The 23,629-nt window shown below is 47.8% G+C and overlaps 1 protein-coding gene across 1 annotated transcript in view; it reads right to left on the reverse strand.

The window, feature by feature from the left end:
* LOC310701124 (von Willebrand factor A domain-containing protein 7-like) overlaps positions 1 to 23,629 on the reverse strand; it is a 44,790-nt gene extending 21,161 nt beyond the window's left edge. Inside the window, exons 1-8 of the mRNA XM_083491436.1 lie at positions 23,239 to 23,629; positions 21,113 to 21,235; positions 7,748 to 7,927; positions 5,560 to 5,635; positions 5,115 to 5,203; positions 3,918 to 4,082; positions 3,378 to 3,587; positions 1,432 to 1,570 (exon numbers count right to left, since the gene is read on the reverse strand). Coding sequence (XP_083347562.1) covers positions 1,432 to 1,570; positions 3,378 to 3,587; positions 3,918 to 4,082; positions 5,115 to 5,203; positions 5,560 to 5,635; positions 7,748 to 7,927; positions 21,113 to 21,235; positions 23,239 to 23,521 — 1,265 coding nt within the window. The 5' untranslated portion in view covers positions 23,522 to 23,629. The remainder of the gene's footprint in view (positions 1 to 1,431; positions 1,571 to 3,377; positions 3,588 to 3,917; positions 4,083 to 5,114; positions 5,204 to 5,559; positions 5,636 to 7,747; positions 7,928 to 21,112; positions 21,236 to 23,238) is intronic.

Below are 23,629 nucleotides of genomic sequence, written 5' to 3' on the forward strand. Positions count from 1 at the left end.
CCTAGATAAGCACCTACGGGACCGCCTCTCCTGGTATGCCCCACGGAGGACCTTAAGGTCCATATATAGCAACACCCTAGAGGTCCCGGGCCCTAAGGAAGTTAGATTAGCCTCAACCAGAGCCAGGGCCTTCTCAGCACTGGCTCCGGCCTGGTGGAACGCTCTGCCTCATGAGACCAGGGCCCTGCAGGATCTGATCTCTTTCCGCAGGGCCTGTAAGACAGAGTTGTTCCGCCTGGCCTTTGGCTTGGAATCAGTTTGATTCCCTCCCCCTCTTTCTTTTCCTTTCTCCTCCTGTGAAGAGGCTGCATCCTAATGTTTTAATGTTGTATCTTAATCTTTTAAACTGTATTTTAATCAACTTGATTTTATTATTGGTTGTTAGCCACCCTGAGCCCGGTCTTGGCTGGGGAGGGCGGGGTATAAATAAATAAAAAATTGTTGTTGTTGTTGTTGTTGTTGTTGTTGTTGTTGTTGTTGTTATTATTATTATTATTATTATTATTATTATACAACCAACATGCTGAAGTGTAATAAATGTATGAAGGGGTTAAGACCATAGTGTAAGCTGCCCTGCCAGGCTTACCTAGGCTATTCCTCCTAACCTTGGGAGAAACTGTTATCAAGCCTTGGTTCTTCCCATTCCACCATGTGAATCCTACCAGTAAGGAAGTCTAAGCTGGATGCTTCAAGCTGGACTACGTGGGGCTACCTTTGAAGGTGACCCAGAAACCACAAGTAATCCAGAATGTGGCAGCTAGACTGGTGACTGGGAGTGGCCACTGAGACCATATAACACCGGTTCTGAAAGGCCTACATTGGCTCCCAGTATGTTTCCGAGCACAATTCAAAGTGTTGGCACTGACCTTTAAAGCCCTAAGCAGTCTTGGCCCAGTAAAGCTGAAGGAGCGTTTCCACCCCCATTGTTCAGCCCAGACACTGAGGTCCGGTTCTGAGGGCCTTCTGGCAGTTCCCTCCCTGCGAGATTACAGGGAACCAGGCAGAGGGCCTTCCCAGTAGTGGCACCCGCCCTGTGGAACACCCTCCCATCAGATGTCAAAGAGAACAACAACTACCAGACTTTTAGAAGACACCTGAAGGCAGCCCTGTTTAGGGCAGTTTTTAATGTTTAATGTTTATTCTGTTTTTAATATTCTGTTGGGAGCTGCCCAGAGTGTGGGTGAGGTATAAATAATACTATTATTATTATTATTATTATTATGTGGCTTAATCAAGCTGTCAGTGTTTCTGTACAAATAATTCAGAAACATTTACCACTTTGGAACCTAAGGTTGGAAAGAAAGAAATCCAAGGCTAAGGGATTTAATAGAGCACCAGGTTTCTGGGTACTCAAACCAAGGTGGTAGTAGGACTGGAGGAACAAGGGTAACAAGAAGATTTGTTTCAGGAATAAGGGAAGAAAGGGCAGACCGTGGCAGGCTGTGCTCCAAAGCCAACTTCAGACCGCTTAGTGCCAACTCTGGGCAGTCACCACCGCCATCAGCTTTGAGCTTAGAGATGAAGGACTTAAACTCATCCACGTCATGAGTCTCTTGGACTGGGCCGACACCTGCAGGGGTACATATGAGAGGGACTGAGTTGTGAAGACATGAACCAAACGCTGCAGATACAGACATACCCCAAGCCAGGGGTAGCCAATATTACACCCTCCACGTTGGACTACAATTCCCACCAGCCCTGACCATTTGCTGTGCTGGCTAGGACTGATGGGAGTTGTAGTCTAAAAATATCTGGAGAGCACCAAGTTGGCTATCCCTGCTCTCTAGTATTTTATTTATTCAGTTCACTTTCTATCCTTCCCCTTTATGGGTCAATAACATTTTAATAACGAAACAAAATACAGTGGACGCTCGGGTTGCGAACGTGATCCGTGCGGGATGCACGTTCGCAACCCACAGCGTTTGCAACCTGTGTCTGTGCACGCACAGGTTACGATTCGGTGCTTCTGTGCATGTGCAAAGCGCGATTCAGTGCTTCTGCGCATGAACAACCGCCGAAACCTGGAAGTGACCAGTTCCGCTATTTTGGGGTTTTGGCGGTCCGTAACCTGAAAAAATGCAACCTGAAGCGGCTGTAACCCGAGGTATGACTGTATACATTAAAAATACCTGTCACAATTATGGTGCAATTCAGGGGCATATTAGTAGTGCTGCACCCCCTTCTATCTATGAGCAGTGATAGAAGCAAAAGCTGAAAGGAAGAAGCTTCTACTTCAGTTGTCATGAAAAGCCTCAATGCATTCAGGAAGTCTGCACTGGACAGCCTGGGGTTGGAGCTATTATTATTATTATTATTATTATTATTATTATTATTATTATTATTATTATTATTAAAAACCGTGCCACAAAACAATTCTGAGAAACAGGAGGGCAACACAGAAAACTTTTGATTACAGGGTAACTTCACATTTGATCTGTACTGCTTTGTACCACTTTTGATTTCTGTCTTTCGATGTCATGGTTGCTTTTAGAACACTTCTCATTGTTCCGTTCGCAAGCTGTCCTGAATTTTTTATTTATTTATAGAAGGGCAGCATATCAATTATTCAAATTTATCATTCCCTGGGTTCCTTCAAGACGACGTTTGGGATATAAATGCAGCCGCCGCCACCAGCTATGACCCTCCCCTTCTCGTTGCACTCCAACTCCCATCAGCATCCCAGGCACCAAGGGCCAATGGTGAGGGAAGATGGGAGTTGTGGTCTCTGATAAAACTTGGAGGGCCACAGTTCCTGTGGGCCATCACACACTGTTTGGGTTCACTGTGAAGAGTGAGCAAAAAGGATGGCAATTCCAGATCAAGCATAGCTGTCAACCGTCCCTTATTTGGCGGGAAAGTCCCTTATCCCAGCGCCGTGTCCCGCTGCTGTCCCTTATTGATGATGTCCCTTAAATTTCCCGGGTTTCAAAGGAAGCAGCTCCTCTCCCTCCCTCCCCGCCGGCCAGGGAGGAGGGAGGCTCCAACTGTGTTGCTTGGCTGTGTTGCTCACCCAATAAGGAGTCTAAGAACAACTGGGGGGTGGAGCTTGCATGCCTTGTGCCTGGGGACTCGCCTTTGCTCAGCGCTTCCCAGCGGAGAGGTGACGGTGGTTTTCCTTGCTGCATCCCCTTTGCCGGGTTGCTGCACTGTGGGAACCACCGCTTGAGGCTTCGTTTGGCTGCTGGCTGGGCTTTCTGCCTTTGGCTCAGAGGGGCTCAGAAGTCGAACATACCTGTGCTCTGAAAATCTCTTATTTTGACTGCTGATCCCTTATTTTCGAGGCTGCTGGTCCCTTATTTTCAAATCTGTAAGCTGATAGCTATGAAACCAAGTGGACTCATTTGGGAGAAATAAACTCTTTTGCTTTGCATCCTCACCTGGATCATTGAACGGAACAAGAATGTAGTTAAAGGGTGCGTCTGGGGAGCTGGAATACTTTCGGATGAGCTCAATGCAGGTGGTTTGGGCCTGTTTTATGTCATCTGACATGCTGCCGGTTGTGTCTATTACAAAGGTGAGTGAATAGCCTTCCAGGCTGAAAAACTTCTTAAAGGTATCGCTGCCCACCTTGTCCAGGAGGCCGTACCCTAGTGAAATGCAGAGTGAAAACAGGTTATGTCTAGAGCTGGTTTTCAACCTCGTGATATATCGCCAGCAAAATATCTGAAATAAGGATGGAGCTATGTTAGAGGCATTGGCTATTTTTTGCACACAAACACAAACACCAGCGCGATCCTGGTGGGGTGCCATCGCGGCTGCCCCCCCCCCACGCTGGGTGCCACGTCCCTGTGGGTGGCATGCCACGCCCCCAGGATGCGCGCCGGCCACGCCCCTGCCTGCTCTCCGCTCCCTGGTGCTGGAACATGAAGCTCTGCCACTCAATGTGGGTGCCCCTATGGTTTTGACTATGGGCTTACCATCTCCTACAAAGAAGTCCCTTGTGGCTTGTATGGCTAGTTCGGCTGCTTGTTGATGCAGCTGATGATGTGGGGAGAGGCGGGGGTCATTTGTCTCCTTGTTGATCCCCCCCGTGGGAGAGAAATATTGCAGCGGATCGTTTCTTCCGCCATGTCCACATTTGCCTACAAAGAGAATACAGGAAATAATAATAAGCTGGACTGGATCAGAGCAATGTTGCATCTACGTACGTCAGGCATATATATATTAATATTTTTTATAATATTTAATATTATTTTTATAATATTTAATATTATTTTATTGTATTATATTAAGTTTATACATATACAGTGGTACCTTGGGTTACATACGCTACAGGTTACATACGCGCTAACCCAGAAATAGTACTTCGGGTTAAGAACTTTGCTTCAGGATGAGAACAGAAATCGTGCTCTGGCGGCGCGGCAGCAGCAGGAGGCCCCATTAGCTAAAGTGGTGCTTCAGGTTAAGAACAGTTTCAGGTTAAGAATGGACCTCCGGAACGAATTAAGTTCTTAACCCAAGGTACCACTGTGTGTGTGTGTGTGTGTGTGTGTGTGTGTGTGTATAATTATAATACAATAAAAACAAATCTGCAATAAATCTTTAAAATCCAAACAAATATAAAATGCAAATATAAGACCACTAAAATATGTCTCTGTATGTTGATACTATTAATGGATAATGAATTAATGAATTTTAATCTGTTTTTTATTATCAATTCTGATAGGAAGCCATGTTGGTCTGATGCAGACAAAATAAATAAAAATAATAAAAAGTTGTCCAGTAGCACCTTAGAAGCCAACTAAGTTTTTTCTGGGTATTGTGCATGCACACTTCTTCAGATACCAAAGAAGTGTGCATGCACATGAAAGCTTATACCCAGAACAAACTTGGTCTCTAAGGTGCTACTGGACAATTTAAAAAAAATATATATTATCAAGTTTCGGTAAATTTGTGGCTCTTCTTAGAAATGACCCCCCCAACATAATAAAATACAACATAAATCACAACTATAACCCCTCTCCCAACCACCATATCACGGGGGCCAAAGTAATCTGGAATTTGCCTGTCTGGTTTCCAGTACAGTACTAGAGCTATCGTGTTAAAGTAAAGCAAAAAAGGGGGACAACTGGCAACAAAACAAAATAAACTCCAGCAATGATCTCTGGCCTTACCTTTGGGTTTTGACATGCACTGTCCTGCTTTGTACCCACTTGTGAGCAGGTCATTCACCACGATGTTTCCATCACATGAGAACTGGCCTCTGTTAAGCAATGTGGAAGTTGGTAAATGTATTGTTTTTTGATTACTGGTAATTTATTTCCCCCCAAACCTCAGGCTTTTATAACATTATTTACACAATGAGTCCCATCTGATTGGCTGATTCTGCTTTCCTCCTAGAGCCTGATTGGTCTTCTCCTGCAGGCCTATCAGTTGTTGCATTCTACGAACCTACCAGCCTAACAGGCTGATTAAATCCCTCCTGGAGCCTGATTGGTCTTCTCCTGCGAGCCAATCAGTTGTATCATTCTAGGATCCTACCTGCCTATTGTTCTAGGATCTAAGCTTAGTACATAGCAAAGCCCATGGAAGGAGGTGAGGGGAGAACATGAGACTTACCCTGGGAGCCTTTTGCAGTTGTCACAGGTCTTCTTAGAAGCAGGAGCAACAGGGAAAACAGGACTGGCTGGGTTTACTGTAGAAAACACAGGAAGGGGGAAAGATGCTGTTTTAGCAGAGACATCACCTTGCCAACAAAGGTCCGTATAGTTAAAGCTATGGTTTTCCCAGTAGTGTATAGAAGTTAGAGCTGGACCATAAAGAAGGCTGATCACCGAAGAATTGATGCTTTTGAATTCTGGTGCTGGAGGAGACTCTTGAGAGTCCCATGGACTGCAAGAAGATCAAACCTCTCCATTCTGAAGGAAATCAGCCCTGCGTCTTCACTGGAAGGACACATCCTGAAGCTGAGGCTCCAATACTTTGGCCACCTCATGAGAAGAGAAGACTCCCTGGAAAAGACCCTGATGTTGGGAAAGATGGAGGGCACAAGGAGAAGAGGACGACAGAGGACAAGACGGTTGGACAGTGTTCTTGAAGCTACCAGCATGAGTTTGACCAAACTGCGGGAGGTAGTGGAGGACAGAGGTGCCTGGCGTGCTCTGGTCCAGGGGGTCACAAAGAGTCGGACACGACTAAACAACTGAACAACAACAACGAACTTCTCTTAAAGCTGTAATTCAGCAGCTCAGACAGATTTATCACGATTCTGTAAACTGATTTGAGACCACAAGTGGAAAAAGCAGGCTATATGTTTTTAAAATTTGCTCAGTAAAAAATGCAAAAGGTTCTTTGGATCCCTTGACTGATTCCCACTGACTAGTTGGAATGAATTTGTCTAACTCTGTAGGATGGTCAAACTGGGCAGGGTCAAACAACAGCATTAAGGATTGCAAAGAGAGAGAGAGAGAGAGAGAGAGAAAGAAAGAAAGAAAGAAAGAAAGAAAGAAAGAAAGAAAGATGCCTATTGTAGATGACACCAAACTGGGAGGGGTGGCTAACACCCCAGAGGACAGAATCACACTTCAAAACGACCTTGACAGATTAGAGAACTGGGCAAAAACAAACAAGATGAATTTTAACAGGGAGAAATGTAAAGTATTGCACTTGGGCAAAAAAAATGAGAGGCACAAATACAAGATGGGTGACACCTGGCTTGAGAGCAGTACATGTGAAAAGGATCTAGGAGTCTTGGTTGACCACAAACTTGACATGAGCCAACAGTGTGACGCGGCAGCTAAAAAAGCCAATGCAATTCTGGGCTGCATCAATAGGAGTATAGCATCTAGATCAAGGGAAGTAATAGTGCCACTGTATTCATAGAATCATAGAATCATAGAGTTGGAAGAGACCACAAGGGCCATCGAGTCCAACCCCCTGCCAAGCAGGAAACACCATCAGAGCACTCCTGACATATGGTTGTCAAGCCTCTGCTTAAAGACCTCCAAAGAAGGAGACACCACCACACTCCTTGGCAGCAAATTCCACTGTCGAACAGCTCTTACTGTCAGGAAGTTCTTCCTAATGTTTAGGTGGAATCTTCTTTCTTGTGGTGCCCAGAACTATTCTGCTCTGGTCAGACCTCACCTGGAGTACTGTCACCTAGAGGAGGGAGAAAGGTTGTTTTCTGCTGCTCCAGAGAAGCGGACATGGAGCAATGGATCCAAACTACAAGAAAGAAGATTCCACCTAAACATTAGGAAGAACTTCCTGACAGTAAGAGCTGTTCGACAGCGGAATTTGCTGCCAAGGAGTGTGGTGGAGTCTCCTACTTTGGAGGTCTTTAAGCAGAGGCTTGACAACCATATGTCAGGAGTGCTCTGATGGTGTTTCCTGCTTGGCAGGGGGTTGGACTCGATGACCCTTGTGGTCTCTTCCAACTCTATGATTCTATGATTCTAAGAAAGAAAGAAAGAAAGAAAGAAAGAAAGAGAGAGAGAGAGAAAGAGAGAGTAATTTTACCATGATTGGAATAATTTAATTTTTGGAAGGTTCAGTATCATCAGCTTCTTTTGAGCCTTCTAAGTTGTCTTAGATTTAATCTAAGGTTACCAGATTTTTCTCAATGAATCCGGGGACACTTTTCAACTTCAATGGATTTTGTATAGGGACTGATTTGTAAATCCGGGGACTGTCCCCGGGAAACGGGGACGTCCGGTAACCTTAAATTTTAATCAACAGATTTTATGACGATTTCCATCTGAAATCAACATCCAGCTGATATCTTTGCATCGCCATTGGGACTTACACAGGTGTTCGTAAGGTTTGGTTTTTCCCAGCTCAACCCAGTTGGTGTTACTGTAGAATTTCTGGAGGATGTGAAGAGCTTTTCCAGCGCTTCGGCGAGCTGATTCCAAAGCTGACGAGCTCACGGGGACTTTCAGGCTGGCCAGCATAGAGTTCTGCAGGTTTCGAAGTTGGCTTATACCTGGCAATCAGAAGAATTTTAAGAGAGATTAAAATAAAAGATCAGAATTTGTTTATGTATGCCACAGCCGCCGCAAGAATCCTACTGGCCCCAAAATGGAAAAATACAAGATTTACCAACCATCCAGGAGTGGCAGGTGAAGATGACAGATTTTGCGGAACTTGCCAAATTGACAGGGAGGATCCGGGACCAAGAGGACCACAGATACAATAACAATTGGAGTAAATTTATTGAATATTTAAAGGAGAACAGCAAAAGCTTAAAGACACTAGCAGGACTGGAATAATACCTTCAGTATAAAATAGTAGCGTTATGACAATAATATACGCAATAAGTATGTGACGTATATACCAGCTGCTGAGAGGGAGGGAGGTCGAGACTCAGCAGAGTCAAAAGGATTATACTGTGATAATAAGGATTGTTGGAAAAAGGATTTTATATATATATATATATATATATATATATATATATATATGTGTGTGTGTGTGTGTATGTGTGTGTGTGTGTGTGTGTGTGTGTGTGTATATAGGAACTCAAACACTGAGATCCTGCTCTGTTCCAGTAACAAGAAGCCGAAAGCACCAGCCTGAAGATGACGAGTGAGACCTCGTCGAAACGTCGCCTAGACACCCCAACTCTTACACGGGAAGACACCCGAAGACACCAAAACCTGCATATATATATATATATATATATTTGCTTTCGTAGATTTTCACGGGTACAGGAATGCAGGTTTTGGTGTCTTCGGGTGTCTTCCCGTGTAAGAGTTGGGGTGTCTAGGCGACGTTTCGACGAGGTCTCACTCGTCATCTTCAGGCTGGTGCTTTCGGCTTCTTGTTACTGGAACAGAGCAGGATCTCAGTGTTTGAGTTCCTATAAATACTGTTGAGGGGGTGTGGTGTATACCCCCTCAACAGTATTTATAGGAACTCAAACACTGAGATCCTGCTCTGTTCCAGTAACAAGAAGCCGAAAGCACCAGCCTGAAGATGACGAGTGAGACCTCGTCGAAACGTCGCCTAGACACCCCAACTCTTACACGGGAAGACACCCGAAGACACCAAAACCTGCATTCCTGTACCCGTGAAAATCTACGAAAGCAAATATCTCACCTCTACGGGGAGGAAACCTTCCAGCTGACAAGAACCTACGAGAAACTAGAAATCCGAAGAGCCACCATCTTATGTGATCTCTTGTTCCTACGCAACTGCCGAGACAACAACTTAATTCCCACATGCTTCCAACTTAAATTCCACTCTAAAACCCCAGCTACCGAAAGGATCCTGAAACGAACTGAACTATCCCTAATCAGAAACGAACTACATAAGAAAAGATACTGTCAGGGAACTGCCATCAGAGCATCAGGTGGTGGAGGGACTCAGGCAGGATGAAAGAGACTCAACTGCTGAAGCAGGGACCAGCAGGGGGAGGAGTGGGTCTCTGAGGGAATGCGAGCAGGAGGGAGGGCTCAGGGAGGCTTCCAGCGAGAACAGTGGGGAGGTATCGGAGTCTCCCATAGGGAGACCCACACCTCGCAGGAAACTGTCACGCCGTGAGTCCAGGAGACGCGTTTCCGTTAAGGAACTTCTTTGCTGGAAACGCTTCCGCAGACAGCCACTGTCGGACTCTACTAGTGACTAGAGCAGACATGTCTGAGGAGCTCCGTCACACACGGAGGTTTGTGGGGTCGCACAAACTCTGAGGGAGCACGTTTTCACGCACAAGCAGCTAATCAAACCCTCACAGCAGTCCGACAGTTTTTGTACGCTGCCTGTGCAAGAGAAGGCATCATGAGCGAACCAACCGGAACCGGAGGAGCAGGGGCTGGAGCTGGTCCAAGCTTGGAAGATAGATACCGAGCGTTGGAGGTTCAACTGGCCCTGCAGACGGCGAGGTTGGAGGAGAGAAGGGCTCAGGATGCAGACAAGAAGGGGAGAGCCACGCAATTCCCCAGAAAGGTACCTGGATTGGTGCAGAAATTTGGGGGGGACCCCAAGGACTACCATGCTTTTAGGACAGAGATGCAATATGCCCTTAATGTGCAGTTCGATGAGTTCCCTGATGAGGAAGCGCGAGTTGCTTTTGTAATTGGGCATCTTGAGAAAGGAGCTAGAGACTGGGTTCGACCCCTAATGGCAACACACAATGAAATACTAAAGGACACAATGAAGTTCTTTCGTGCAATGGATATCATGTTTGCCAGCGATATTGAGGAAGGGGTGGTGCGCAGACAGTTAATGGCTTGTAAGCAGGGAAGTCGATCTGTCCGTGAATATTGGACTGAGTTTACCATGCTGATTCACAGACTGAGTTGGGATTTATCGGCGGCACCCGTTCAAATGCTATTTGAAGAAGGTCTTTCTTCGGGGGTGAAAGACGAGCTGGCACGGAGCCCCAGGGCGGAGTCTATGGATCAGCTGACCAAATCTGCGCTGACCATAGGAGCGCGGCAGGAGGCAAGAGCCTTGGAGAGGCGGGAAGGGAGAGGGGAACGTTGGAAGGAGTTCCGCATTCCAGACATTCCTGAGCCAGCTTTCCCGCCGGCAGAGCCGATGGAAATCGGAACAGCGCGCGCGCGCGCATTTTCAAAAAACAGCGAGGGAGCTAAGAAGGAGGGAAAGGGCCCCCGGAAATGCTATCTCTGCCAACAGCCAGGCCACTTTGCCAGAGTCTGCCCCCAGAGGAAGGAATGGCAAGGGATGGTGGGAGCTGTTGAGGGGGGAGAAGAAGGGGGAGCGGAGCAGGTAAAAGCCAACGCCTGGTTGCCACAATTGGGGCACTGCAGCCAGGCCAAAGAGCAGTGAAAGTGCCCGTGCCAGAAGCTCCTCGACCTGCTCTAGTGATTGAAGTGTCGCTAGAGCTGCAGAATGGGCACCCCCTAAAAATAAAGGCGCTATTGGACTCAGGCAGCTCCTGCAATTTTATGAGCAAGGAGTTTGCTGCTGAACACCAGATACAGACCATCCCTTTAAGCAACCCCCTGCAGGTGACCACGATTGATGGCAGGGAGTTGTTGGGAGGAGGAGTCCGCTTGCAGACTGTCCCAATGATAATGAGGGTGGCAAGGCACACAGAACTGATAGCGTTTAATGTGGCCACCCTGGGAGGCGCTCCCATTATTTTGGGAATGAGCTGGCTAGCTCTACATGATCCGCTGGTTGGCTGGCATCAAAGAGTGGTGTCCTTTGGTTCAGCACATTGCCTAGAACACTGCAAAGGGGAGAAGGGTTCAGCAGGGGCCCAAGCCACCCTAGCAGGGACTGAAGTAATGGGGAAGGTGAAGGTACCACCACAGTATGCAGATCTCAGCGACGTGTTCAGCGAGAAGGAAGCTGACCAACTACCACCTCATAGACCCTTTGATTGTCAGATCAATTTACTCCCTGGAGCACAGCTTCCTGTAGGCAAGTTGTATGCCATGTCAGACAGAGAAATGCAGGAGTTGCGAGAGTTCATTGACAAGAACCTGAAGAGAGGCTTCATCAGAGAGTCCAAAGCCGCAGGGGGGAGCCCAGTGTTCTTTGTGGACAAAAAAAATGCGGACAAGCCGAGACTTGTATGTGATTTTAGGCGGCTGAATGCAGTGACTGAACCGGTGGCGTTCCCTATGCCCAGAATTGATGATATTTTGACCAGGGTGAGGAAGGGAAAGATTTTCACAAAGCTGGATCTAAGGGGGGCGTACAACCTGATACGCATAAGGAAAGGGGATGAATGGAAAACCACCATGTTTACCCCTTTGGGGGCGTTTGAATACCTCGTTATGCCATTTGGATTACAAGCAGGCTCCGCGTGTTTTCAATCTTTTATGAACCACGTGCTGGGCCCTTTGCTCTACAAGAATTGCGTTGCCTTTCTAGATGATGTGTTGGTGTATTCTGAGAATGAGGAGCAACATGTGAGAGACGTCAGAGAAGTGTTGAGCAGACTGCAAGCCAACAGGCTGTGGGTCAAACTGGAGAAGTGTCGGTTCCATACCAAGGAGGTGGAATTCCTGGGGTACCGCCTGTCAGACAAGGGATTGGCCATGGATCCCGGCAAGGTACAGGCAGTGCTGGAATGGAAAACACCCAAAACCAAGAAGGATGTGCAGAGGTTCCTAGGGTTTGGAAACTTTTATCGTAAGTTCATCCGCAACTTCGCCCATCTGACGGCGCCCATCACTGACTGTCTCAGCAGTAAAAAGAAGTTTGTATGGACGGCGGAGGCGGAGCGAGCGTTTGAGGAACTGAAAAGGGCCTTCGCCTCTGAAGAACAACTTCTGCATGTGGATTTACGAAAGAAGCTAAGGGTTGAAACAGACGCATCTGACAGAGCCATAGGGGCGGTGCTTCTTCTGCAGCCGGGGAAGGAGGAGTCAGAGTGGCGTCCGTGTGCCTTCTTCTCGCGGAAGCTGAACAAATCCGAGAGGAATTACACGGTGTACGACCGAGAACTGCTTGCTATTCATGAGGCGTTCCGGAGATGGAGGCATCTGCTAGTTGGTGCACAACATAAAGTGCAAGTGTGCACGGATCATAAAAATCTAGAGTACTGGAGAACGGCGCGAGTGCTCAACCAAAGGCAGTTGAGATGGGCCCAAGAGTTCTCCAAATTTAACTTTGAGATTTGTTATGTGCCAGGCCCAGAGAATGTTAGGGCGGACGCTCTCTCACGCAAACCTGAATATTTGGAGGGGGAGGGAGCACCCGAAGAAACCCATATCATTCCAGAGGACCGCTGGGTGTGTGGGGCGACTTTGGTGGGGCAAAGGGAATTGGTAGAGGGTACGGTGCAGGATGCATACGCCCAGGGGAAACTCAGGGATCTCAGAGGGGAGGAAGACAAATCCGGTGGTTTTGAGGAGAGAAATGGGGCATTGTATTATAAGGGAGCGTTATATATACCTGAAGGGGAATTGAGGGAGAAGGTACTCAAGCAGCTGCACGATAGCCCCACAGCAGGGCACTTTGGGCAACACAAAACCATGTGGCTGGTTACCAGGGAATTTTGGTGGCCCAAGGTCAGGGAAGATGTGCGGGAGTATGTGAGAGGGTGTGAACAATGCCAAAGAGCCAAGGGGGAGAGGCAGGCGCCGGCTGGTTTATTAGAACCACTGCCCACACCTGAGAGACCGTGGGAAGCAGTGGCAATAGATTTCATGACTGATCTGCCAAGGTCTAGAGGGAAAACAGCCATCATGGTTGTAGTAGACCTGTTAACTAAAATGGCCCACTTCATAGCCTGCTCACATGCGGTTACAGCAGAAGAAACCGCCAAATTGTTTGTAGAGAATGTGTTTAGGTTGCATGGCGCCCCCTTGAGGGTGGTTTCAGACCGAGGGAAACAATTTACTTCCAGGTTCTGGAGGAAGCTCATGAGCTTACTGCATGTAGAGGTTAATTTCTCGACGGCCCGTCATCCTGAAACCAACGGGCAGGCGGAAAGAGCAAATGGGGTTCTCCAACAATATTTGAGGTGTTATGTTAATGACAGAGAAAATGATTGGGCGGAGAAGTTGGCGTTGGCAGAATTTGCCTACAACAATGCAGAGAACGTGTCCACGGGGATGAGCCCCTTTTTGGCTAATCACGGGTGCCATCCCAGAGCCTTCCCAGGGGGGGAGGGGGAGAACTGGAGCGTTCCAGCTGCAGAACAGTTCGTGGAAGAAATGGAAGCGATCCATCGCCAGCTCCAACTCAACTTAAACAGGGCTAAGGAGGAATATAAGAGGCAGGCAGACAAAAACAGGAGGGAAGGTGAAACCATCAGGGTGGGGGACCAGGTGTGGCTGTCAACCCAAGGGTTGCCATTCAAAGGAGGTTGTAAGAAATTAAGACCCAAAAGGCTGGGTCCGTTTGAAGTCATACAGCAGGTCAATCCAGTGGCTTTCAGGCTCCGGTTACCGAACCACATGAAGCTGCACCCAGTTTTTCACAGGTCGTTGCTGTCACCGTATAGAGGAGACAGTGAGGGGAGGGTCACTAGGGGACCAGCAATGGAGGAGAAGGAACACAGCTACCATGTAGCGGAGATCCTCGATTCCAGGTGGAAGGGAGATCAAGTAGAGTATTTGGTAATGTGGGAAGGGGAACCGGAGTCGGAAAACACCTGGGTTAGGGCAGAGGATGTCAATGACGAGGTTTTAATAGAGACTTTTCATCAGAGGTTCCCACGTAAACCTCAGCCTGTAGCGAGGTTCCGAAGGGAATACTTTGCCACCACCGACGAGGAAGAGGAGTTGGAGGGGTTCCCAGATTCTGAAGAGGAGGAGGATGCAGCTGGCCAGGACGACGATCGATGGAGAGAATTGTTCGAGACGTCAGAAGATGAGGAAGATTCGTTTCGGGGTTTTAGCCCTTCACCTCCCAGGGGGGAGGAATTGGGAGGGGGTGAGGGGGGCCCTGGAGGGGAGGTGGATGTCAGGGAACTGCCATCAGAGCATCAGGTGGTGGAGGGACTCAGGCAGGATGAAAGAGACTCAACTGCTGAAGCAGGGACCAGCAGGGGGAGGAGTGGGTCTCTGAGGGAATGCGAGCAGGAGGGAGGGCTCAGGGAGGCTTCCAGCGAGAACAGTGGGGAGGTATCGGAGTCTCCCATAGGGAGACCCACACCTCGCAGGAAACTGTCACGCCGTGAGTCCAGGAGACGCGTTTCCGTTAAGGAACTTCTTTGCTGGAAACGCTTCCGCAGACAGCCACTGTCGGACTCTACTAGTGACTAGAGCAGACATGTCTGAGGAGCTCCGTCACACACGGAGGTTTGTGGGGTCGCACAAACTCTGAGGGAGCACGTTTTCACGCACAAGCAGCTAATCAAACCCTCACAGATACCTACTAAACCAAACCAACAAAGATCTGCTCACTCTTCACCTCAAACTCTGTAACAAAATCCACCCTGCACTCTGGGACAAATGCAAACAACTAGCCGTCTGGAGAGCTGAAACTGAGACCTCACATAAGACAGACACACACACCAACAAACTCCACAAACTAGAGAAACGCCAGAAGCCCAGCCACCCTCCACAACAACCCATGAAACAAACAGTACATAACATATCAGACAGGATCCTCACCTCAACTGAAACCAAAGTACTCTCCAAAGGTTTCAACTTTGCAGTCGCCCCGAGACGCATCCCCACGGAAAACATCATATGCGGAGTCGAAGCTAGCCTAACCAAAATCAACCCAGATGAAGCCAATAAAATCAGACTTGAAGTCACCAACATCCTCTGCTCCAGCAAACCACCCAGAAGCAATTTACACAAAGAAGAACAGAAAGCACTCACCAACCTGAGGAAAGACAACAACATAATCATTCTCCCAGCAGACAAAGGTAATGCCACTGTTGTGATGAACACATCGGACTACCAAGCAAAACTATCAAATCTACTCCAAGACCCTACCTACCAACCTATAAAAACAGATCCCACCACCTATCTGGAAAAAACCACCAAATCCAAAATAAAAGCCTCTCCTATCAGTGAAGAAATCCAGCTAAGAATCATCCCCAGAGAAAAATCATCCAGATGCCCCAAACTCTACGGTCTCCCCAAGATACACAAAGAAGGAACTCCACTCAGACCAATAGTCAGCTCCATAGGCTCACCTCTACAAAATCTCGCTAAATTTCTCGCTAAGCAACTTCAGCCCTATGCAGAATCCATCGCTTCACACGTTACAAACTCCTTCCAGTTCATAGAAACAATAAAGAAGCAAAACCTACATCCCGATGACCTACTTGTGAGCTTCGATGTTGTATCTCTCTTCACACAAGTGCCCATTAATGAAGCCTTGACAGCCATTCAAAACAAATACAATCCCCCCGAATACATCCTGGACCTGACCAACCACTGCCTAACCAACACGTACTTCATCCACAATGGACAAAGATACAAACAGATAGAAGGAGCACCTATGGGATCACCCCTCTCACCGGTCATCGCAAATCTGTACATGGAACACTTTGAAACCAATGCTTTAGACAAGTCAGAACACAAACCCAAACTTTGGCTCAGATATGTTGACGACACCTTTGTAATTTGGCCACACGGGAAGGAAAAACTAGATAGCTTCCTCACACATCTCAACAGCCTACACCCCAAAATACAATTCACTATGGAAATAGAAGCCAACAACCAACTTCCCTTCCTTGACGTCCTAATCTACAAAAAACCTGATGGCTCCCTAGGACACACTATCTACCGGAAAAACACACACACCAACCGCTACTTACATGCACAATCACACCACCACCCTGCACAAATAAACTCCGTAGCCAAGACTCTCATCTCCAGAACCAAACGCCTAGCTGACAAAGACCACTTGACAACTGAGTTACAGAATCTCTCAAATGTGTTAATCGCCAATGGATACCAGCATAACAGGGTTACGAAGCTAATCCAAAAAGAAACACCCCCCAAAAACCAAGACACAGAAGAAAACAATGGCATGGCCCTCCTTCCTTATATCAAGGGCACTACAGATAAAATTAGCAAAATCCTCCATAAACACAATATCAAAACAGCCTTTTGCACCAACCAAAAAATAGCCAATATCCTCAGAAACCCCAAAGATAAAATCCAGTTGGAAAACCAAGGGGTCTATGAAATACCCTGCAAAGTCTGCCCAGCCACGTACATTGGACAAACAAACAGACGAATAAATGCACGTATCGCAGAACACAAGAATGCCGTCAAAAAAGAAGAAAAAACTTCCTCTCTTTTCCAACACATGAAAGAAACAGGACACGAAATTAATTTTGCAGATTCCAAATTGCTCTTTAACATGGAACATCACCACAAGAGAATAATCATGGAAGCCATCGAGATAGAGAAACACCCTCACAACATGAACAAGCGTGACGACACGTCCCGCCTGCCAGACATCTGGAAATTAGCCCTCCCCACAAAAACCGACACCAGAACCAGAGGCACACAGAACGCCATCACCAATCAACCACACCAGACCCAAACCCAGACCCTCTCCACAGATAAATTACAGACACCATCCAGTAGCCAAACCATAGTGGCACCTCCGGATGCTGCACCCCCTGCAATCCCTACACAGATCTGGCTGGCACAGGGCACAAAACCACAGCTCGCCCCTATACACGAAGCCAAGCCAGAGCACAACTAAGTGCAGTACAGCCATCTTCTCAGAAAAACTCTTCACAAGCTCAAGAGGTCAAGACACGAAAGCTTTAGCAACTAATCCACACCTAATGACCCACCTAAGTGGTACTCAGAATATCACTCAAGAAATCACTCAAGATATCCCTCAAGTAATTAAGGAACAAAAGAAGAAAAGGCACACCAACCTGGGAACTTCCTCTCTGCCCAGAACGTTGGAGGCTATACACCACACCCCCTCAACAGTATTTATAGGAACTCAAACACTGAGATCCTGCTCTGTTCCAGTAACAAGAAGCCGAAAGCACCAGCCTGAAGATGACGAGTGAGACCTCGTCGAAACGTCGCCTAGACACCCCAACTCTTACACGGGAAGACACCCGAAGACACCAAAACCTGCATATATATATATATATATACACACACACACACACACACATATACATATACATATACATATACATATACATATACATATACATATACATATATAATTTTAAAAAAATGCTTTAAATCAACATTAAATAAAAAGAAATAAAATAGAAGAATTTTAAAGCCCCAATTTCTCCTGTGTCCCCTGAAGTTGTATTCATTCAACTTGTTTTTATTATTGCTTGTTAGCCGCCCTGAGCCCGGCCTTGGCTGGGGAGGGCGGGATATAAATAAAAATTATTATTATTATTATTATTAAACCCGAGAAACACCAGATTCCCAACGGGATGCTGTTCCCTCTCCCCTGGAACCTCTTACACCAGAGATGGTGACGTTGTGGCCTTCAAATGCTGCTGAGACTCTAATTTCCCTCACCTCTGAGCGCTGTCTGTTCTTGCAGGGGCCTGATGGGTGGTAGAGGCAAACAACCTTTGACGGCCCACAGGATACCCCTCCCTGTTTTGATCCAAGATTGGAGGTATGCTTGGCTGTAGGCTTGGTGATTTGCAATTTCAACGGTTCTGGCATCTGGGTGGGTCAAGAGGCTGTAGGTTTGGGGGCAGGGTCTCCGTCGGTCAGTGGGAACAGAACTACAACGGTACCTCTAGATACGAACGGGATCCGTTCCGGAGCCCTGTTCACATCTGGAGGTAAACGTAACTAGCGATGGTGCGTCTGCGTGCGCCGCTTTTCGCCGCTTCTGCGCATGTGCGTGACGTCATTTTTGAGCGTCTGCGCATGCGCAAGCGGAAAAACCCGGAAGTAACACGCTCTGTTACTTCTGGGTTGCCGAGGAGTGCAACTTGAACGCGCTCAACTAGAAGCATACTTAACCTGAGGTATGACTGTAATCACAAAAGCTTACCGTATTTTTCGCTCTATAACACGCACCAGACCATAACACGCACGTAGTTTTTAGAGGAGGAAAACAAGAAAAAAAATATTCTAAACGAAATAGTGGATATATGATTTTTGTGGTTCATGCTGTGGCCACAGACATGTGATCTGACAGTGAGTTTGGAGTAGCCCAATGCAAAAATCCTGAGGATCCATGTGGATCCATGCTTTGTAACCACGGAGGAGGAAAGGAAGGGGAACCATGGATCCTCTGCTCACGACTGCAGCAGATCACCACCTGTAGGCATTCGCTCCATAACACGCACAGACATTTCCCCTTACTTTCTAGGAGGAAAAAAGTGAGTGTTATGGTGCAAAAAATACAGTAAGTCCCAGGGCTGGACTAAGGTGCTAGAGCAGTCCCAAGGCTGACGTGTGACATTTTGCTACCGAGTTAGTAGGCAAGATGGTTTCAAAACCCACCAGGCTGGCAGCTGAATTACAGTGGTACCTTGGGTTACAGACGCTTCAGGTTACAGACGCTTCAGGTTACAGACTCCTTGGGTTAAGACCTTGGGTTAAGAACTTTACCTCAGGATGAGAACAGAAATCACTTGGCGGCAGTGGGAGGCCCCATTAGCTAAAGTGGTACCTCAAGTTAAGAACAGTTTCAGGTTAAGAACGGACCTCCAGAACAAATTAAGTTCTTAACCCGAGGTACCACTGTACTTCACATCTGGTGAAGAAACCTCCTCTGCCACCTCACGGGCTTCCATGGCAGGCCTCATGGCACACGCCTTGCACCCCAGCCCTCAGTAGCTGCTGCCCAAAGTGGCCGCCTCCCTCTGGGAACTGTAGCACCATGAGGGGAATATGGATCTCTTAACAACTCCCAGCAGCTGTAGCAAACTACAGTTCCCAGCATTCTTTGTGGGAGGGGGGCAGGCCGTGACTGCGAAGATGGCATAATAGTGCTTTAGCTGTATGTTGTGGATAAGGCCCAACAGTCGGTGGAATCAGAACCAATGCCAGGTAGAACTATTCTCCCTGCTGACGGGACCTAACTCGAAGGGTTCAGTTGCCCTCTTTCATCGCCACTGGACACCACCCCGTTTGGCTTGCCTAACATTCATTGCACACTTTCTCTCTCTTTCCCACCTGCCTTTTCACTCCATTCCCTCCTTCTGGCCTGCCGCCAAACACAACCCCAAACACTTCCTGTCCACTTCCTGTCCTCGTCCATACAGCTTCCCTCTTTTTTCTCTGCCTCTTTTCCCGTCTTCTCCCCTAGCCTCTGCAAAGAAACTCTGTTAGTTTAAGCAATGTTTTAATGGGTGTTGTGCATTGCAGTGGTAGCTTGGGTTACAGATGCTTCAGGTTACAGACTCTGCTAACCCAGAAATAGTACCTCGGGTTAAGAACTTTGCTTCAGGATGAGAACAGAAATCGCATGGCAGCAGCGCTGCGGTGGTAGCGGGAGACCCCATTAGCTAAAGTGGTGCTTCAGGTTAAGAACAGTTTCAGGTTAAGAACGGACCTCCAGAACAAATTAAGTTCTTAACCCGAGGTACCACTGTATGTATTATTCGCATGGTACCATAAGGTGCATTGCAATACATTTGATGGGGGCCCACCTTCATTCTGCTCTGGTGAAGTCAGTTTAACTGTCACTGGGGATCTTAACTGACAGACAAGGAGGGGCTGGAGATAGTACTCTCAGTATGCAAAAAGATGGAATAACTGCTTATTCTGACTGGTGGTTTCCAGATTTACAATCACCTCCTCTTTGTTGTCTTCTGCTATTATGTTTAGGCTCAGCTTTAGCTATGGCGATTCCTTTTATGATCAAGTCCTTGCCACAGAGGGACTGGGCAATCTGATCGTCAGCAAACGTAACAAAGCCGAAAGCTCTAAAGGGTTTTGGGATGAAGACACCAACCAATTCTCCATACGGGGAAGAAATGGACAGAGCTCATCTGCACTCAGGTCTTTGGTGCGAAACGACCTTAATAGATTGGAGAACTGGGCCCACGCTAACAAAATGAAGTCCAACAGGGACAAATGTAAGGTTCTGCGCTTAGGCAGGAAGAACCAGATGCACAAATATAAGATGTGGGACACCTGGCTTTTGTAAAGATCTAGGGGTCTTGGTGGGCAACAAGCTTAATATGAGTCAACAGTGTGATTCAGCAGCAAACAAAAGCTAATGTTATTCTAGGCTGCATCAAGAGAAGTCTAGTGTCCAGATCAAGGGAAGTAATAGTCCCACTCTATTCTGCCTTGGTCAGACCACACCTGGAATACTGTGTCCAATTCTGGACACCACCATTTAAGAAGGATGTTAAATTGGAACATGTGCAGAGGAGGGCAACTAAGATGGTCAAGGGTCTGGAAACCAAGCCTTATGAGGAGGGGTTGAAGGAGCTGGGAATGTTTAGCCTGGAAAAAAGGAGACTCAACTCAAGGGCTGTCCCATGCAAGAGGGACAACGCTTATTTTCTCCTGCTCTGGAGGGTAGGACTTGACAGTAAGCGCTGTTCAGCAGTGGAACAGTCTCCTTTGGGAGGCGGTGGGCCAGCTTGGGTAGGTGGGCAGGGTCACACACCTGTCAATCACCTGCCAAAGTCTGGGGATGGGAAGACGGGTCTGCTTTGCCACATGGGAGAAGCAGGACCCAGGAGGATAGAACGTCCTGCTCGTTGGCAAAGGGTTCAGTCCTACTCTCTGTGGGGATCTGCGCTCCCAACACATCACCCCAAACATCGCTCCGTGCACCTTCGCCCCACAAAAGCCACACCGCCTCTTACTTTGGACAATCTTTTCGCAGTAGAAGAAGTAGCTGTTGTCCTTCTTGTGGTCGGTTTCCACTTGATTGTTTGCGTCGACAAGTTCCTGCATGGCTTTGAGTAACCGACTGGGAGAGACGTCAGCTGTGCAAGAAAAAAGGGGAAGGTCCCATTACTTGGGAACCACACAAATCCGCTGCTTTTTGAAGTGGTCCTGACCCCCCAGGCACTTACATGCGCAAGCAGAGGTGGATATGCTCTGCTCCCTGAACTGCATGTGGACCTCAGCCGAATGTGATGGGAATACCAAGGAATGGAGGGGATGCAGGTGGTGCTGTGGGTTAAACCACAGAGCCTAGGACTTGCCGATCAGAAGGTCGGCAGTTTGAATCCCCATGACGGGGTGAGCTCCCATTGCTCGATCCCTGCTCCTGCCAACCTAGCAGTTCGAAAGCACGTCAAAGTGCAAGTAGATAAATAGGTACCATTCTGGCGGGAAGGTAAACAGCGTTTCCGTGCGCTGCTCTGGTTTGCCAGAAGCGGCTTAGTCATGCTGGCCACATGACCCGGAAGCTGTATGCCGGCTCCCTCGGCCAATAAAGCGAGATGAGTGCCGCAACCCCAGAGTCAGTCACGATTGGACCTAATGGTCAGGGGTCCCTTAACCTTTACTTTTACCAAGGAATGGGGGGTGGGAAATAAGGGAAAGGAGGTGGCAGAGATAAAGAAAAGGGGATGGCATGGAGAAAGAAAAACAAGGGTGAAAGGGGTGACACAGAGAACAAGAAGGGGAGAAACAGAGGAAACTGGGTGAGGGAAAAGATGAGTTTGGCAGCATGCTGACCAGACAGATAAGATAATAAAGTGACCCCTGCTTTAAGGTTTGACAGTGGGAAAAAGGATAGGATGAGAAGGATGGGGACATTATAGGCACTCACACAGCCTTCTTGTAATAGTAATAGAAATAATTTATTAACATATACCTTGCCCATCTGACAGGGTTTCCCCAGTCACTCTGGGAGGCTTTCAACAGAATGCCAAAAAAACCAAACACAGTGGAACATTAGATACAGTGGTACCTCGGGTTACAGACATTTCAGGTTACAGACGCTTCAGGTTACAGACTCCGCTAACCCAGAAATAGTACCTCGGGTTAAGAACTTTACCTCAGGATGAGAACAGAAATCGCATGGCAGCAGCGGGAGGCCCCATTAGCTAAAGTGGTACCTCAGGTTAAGAACAGTTTTAGGTTAAGAACGGACCTCCGGAACGAAGTTCTTAACCCGAGGTACCACTGTGTTAAAATCTTTATGATACAGGGCTGCCTTCAGGTGTCTTCAGAAAGTTGTATAATTGTTCATCTCCTTGACATCTGGCGGGAGGATAATAGGATAGATGCCCAAATCTCCCCTAAGATAAATGGGCTTTAGTGACTATTTAGAGGGGGAAGCTGACAACCAGGACTTTTTTTAGATCTCTAGGGTGGGTGGAGGGACACGGGTGGCGCTGTGGGTTAAACCACAGAGCCTAGGACTTGCCAATCAGAAGATCGGCAGTTCGAATCCCCGCGACAGGGTGAACTCCCAGTGCTCGGTCCCTGCTCCTGCCAACCTAGCAGTTCGAAAGCACGTCAAAGTGCAAGTAGATAAATAGGTACCCCTCCGGCGGGAAGGTAAACGGCGTTTCCATGCGCTGCTCTGGTTCGCCAGAAGTGGCTTAGTCATGCTGGCCACATGTCTCGGAAGCTGTGACTCCCTCGGCCAGTAAAACGAGATGAGCGCCGCAACCCCAGAGTCGGACACGACTGGACCTAATGGTCAGGGTTCCCTTTACCTTTAGGGTGGGTGGGTGGGTAGGTTTTTAAGAATAAAGGCTCAGACTGGCAGCCATGACTCCCAGGTCTGTTACCAGGGGCCAGGAGGTCTACTGCGTTAAAGCAGTCCGCAAGGACTCCTGGGCTCTGTCAGCTGGCATAGACGGGAGCAATGAGACCAAGCATTTGTGGATCCGAGTCTCCTGGTTCTGCTGGGAAGCAAATGAGGTCAGATTCCTAGCAAGGCTGCGCAGGGTCGATCCTCTGCAAAAGCCACGAGGTCCAGTTGCCTCGGGCAAGGAGAAGTCTTCACGCCCATGCCTTCTGAGCTTACCTTTATAGAAGGCCTTGAAGAGCCGAGTAGCATCCAAAGGCTTCATATTTTCCAGCTCTCCTGGGGCCACAGGTGTTTTCCCAGGCAACGGGTTCCTCTCCATGTAACGGGCGACAGCCCGCAGCACCCCTGCTGTCGTGATGTCAGCATCTGTGAAGACTGCCGGATCTATACCTCCCGATTCGTGGTTGGGGAGGAATCCGCTCACGTTGTCCAGGCAGAAGAGCAGGGAGAGCAGCAACATCCTTTGAAGCTGGGTGGAGGGGGAGAGAAGGGAACACATCTTCTGCAGATGTTCTGCAGGGTGCTCCTCACCCAGCTTGTTAAATAGCTGAGCCTGCACAGAAACCTCTTATCTATTCAGCCCACTCCCTCCTACTTATTGGCAGAC

The sequence above is a fragment of the Podarcis liolepis genome (assembly GCF_965112155.1).
Source record: "Podarcis liolepis genome assembly, chromosome: 2".
Classification (NCBI taxonomy): Eukaryota; Metazoa; Chordata; class Lepidosauria; order Squamata; family Lacertidae; genus Podarcis; species Podarcis liolepis.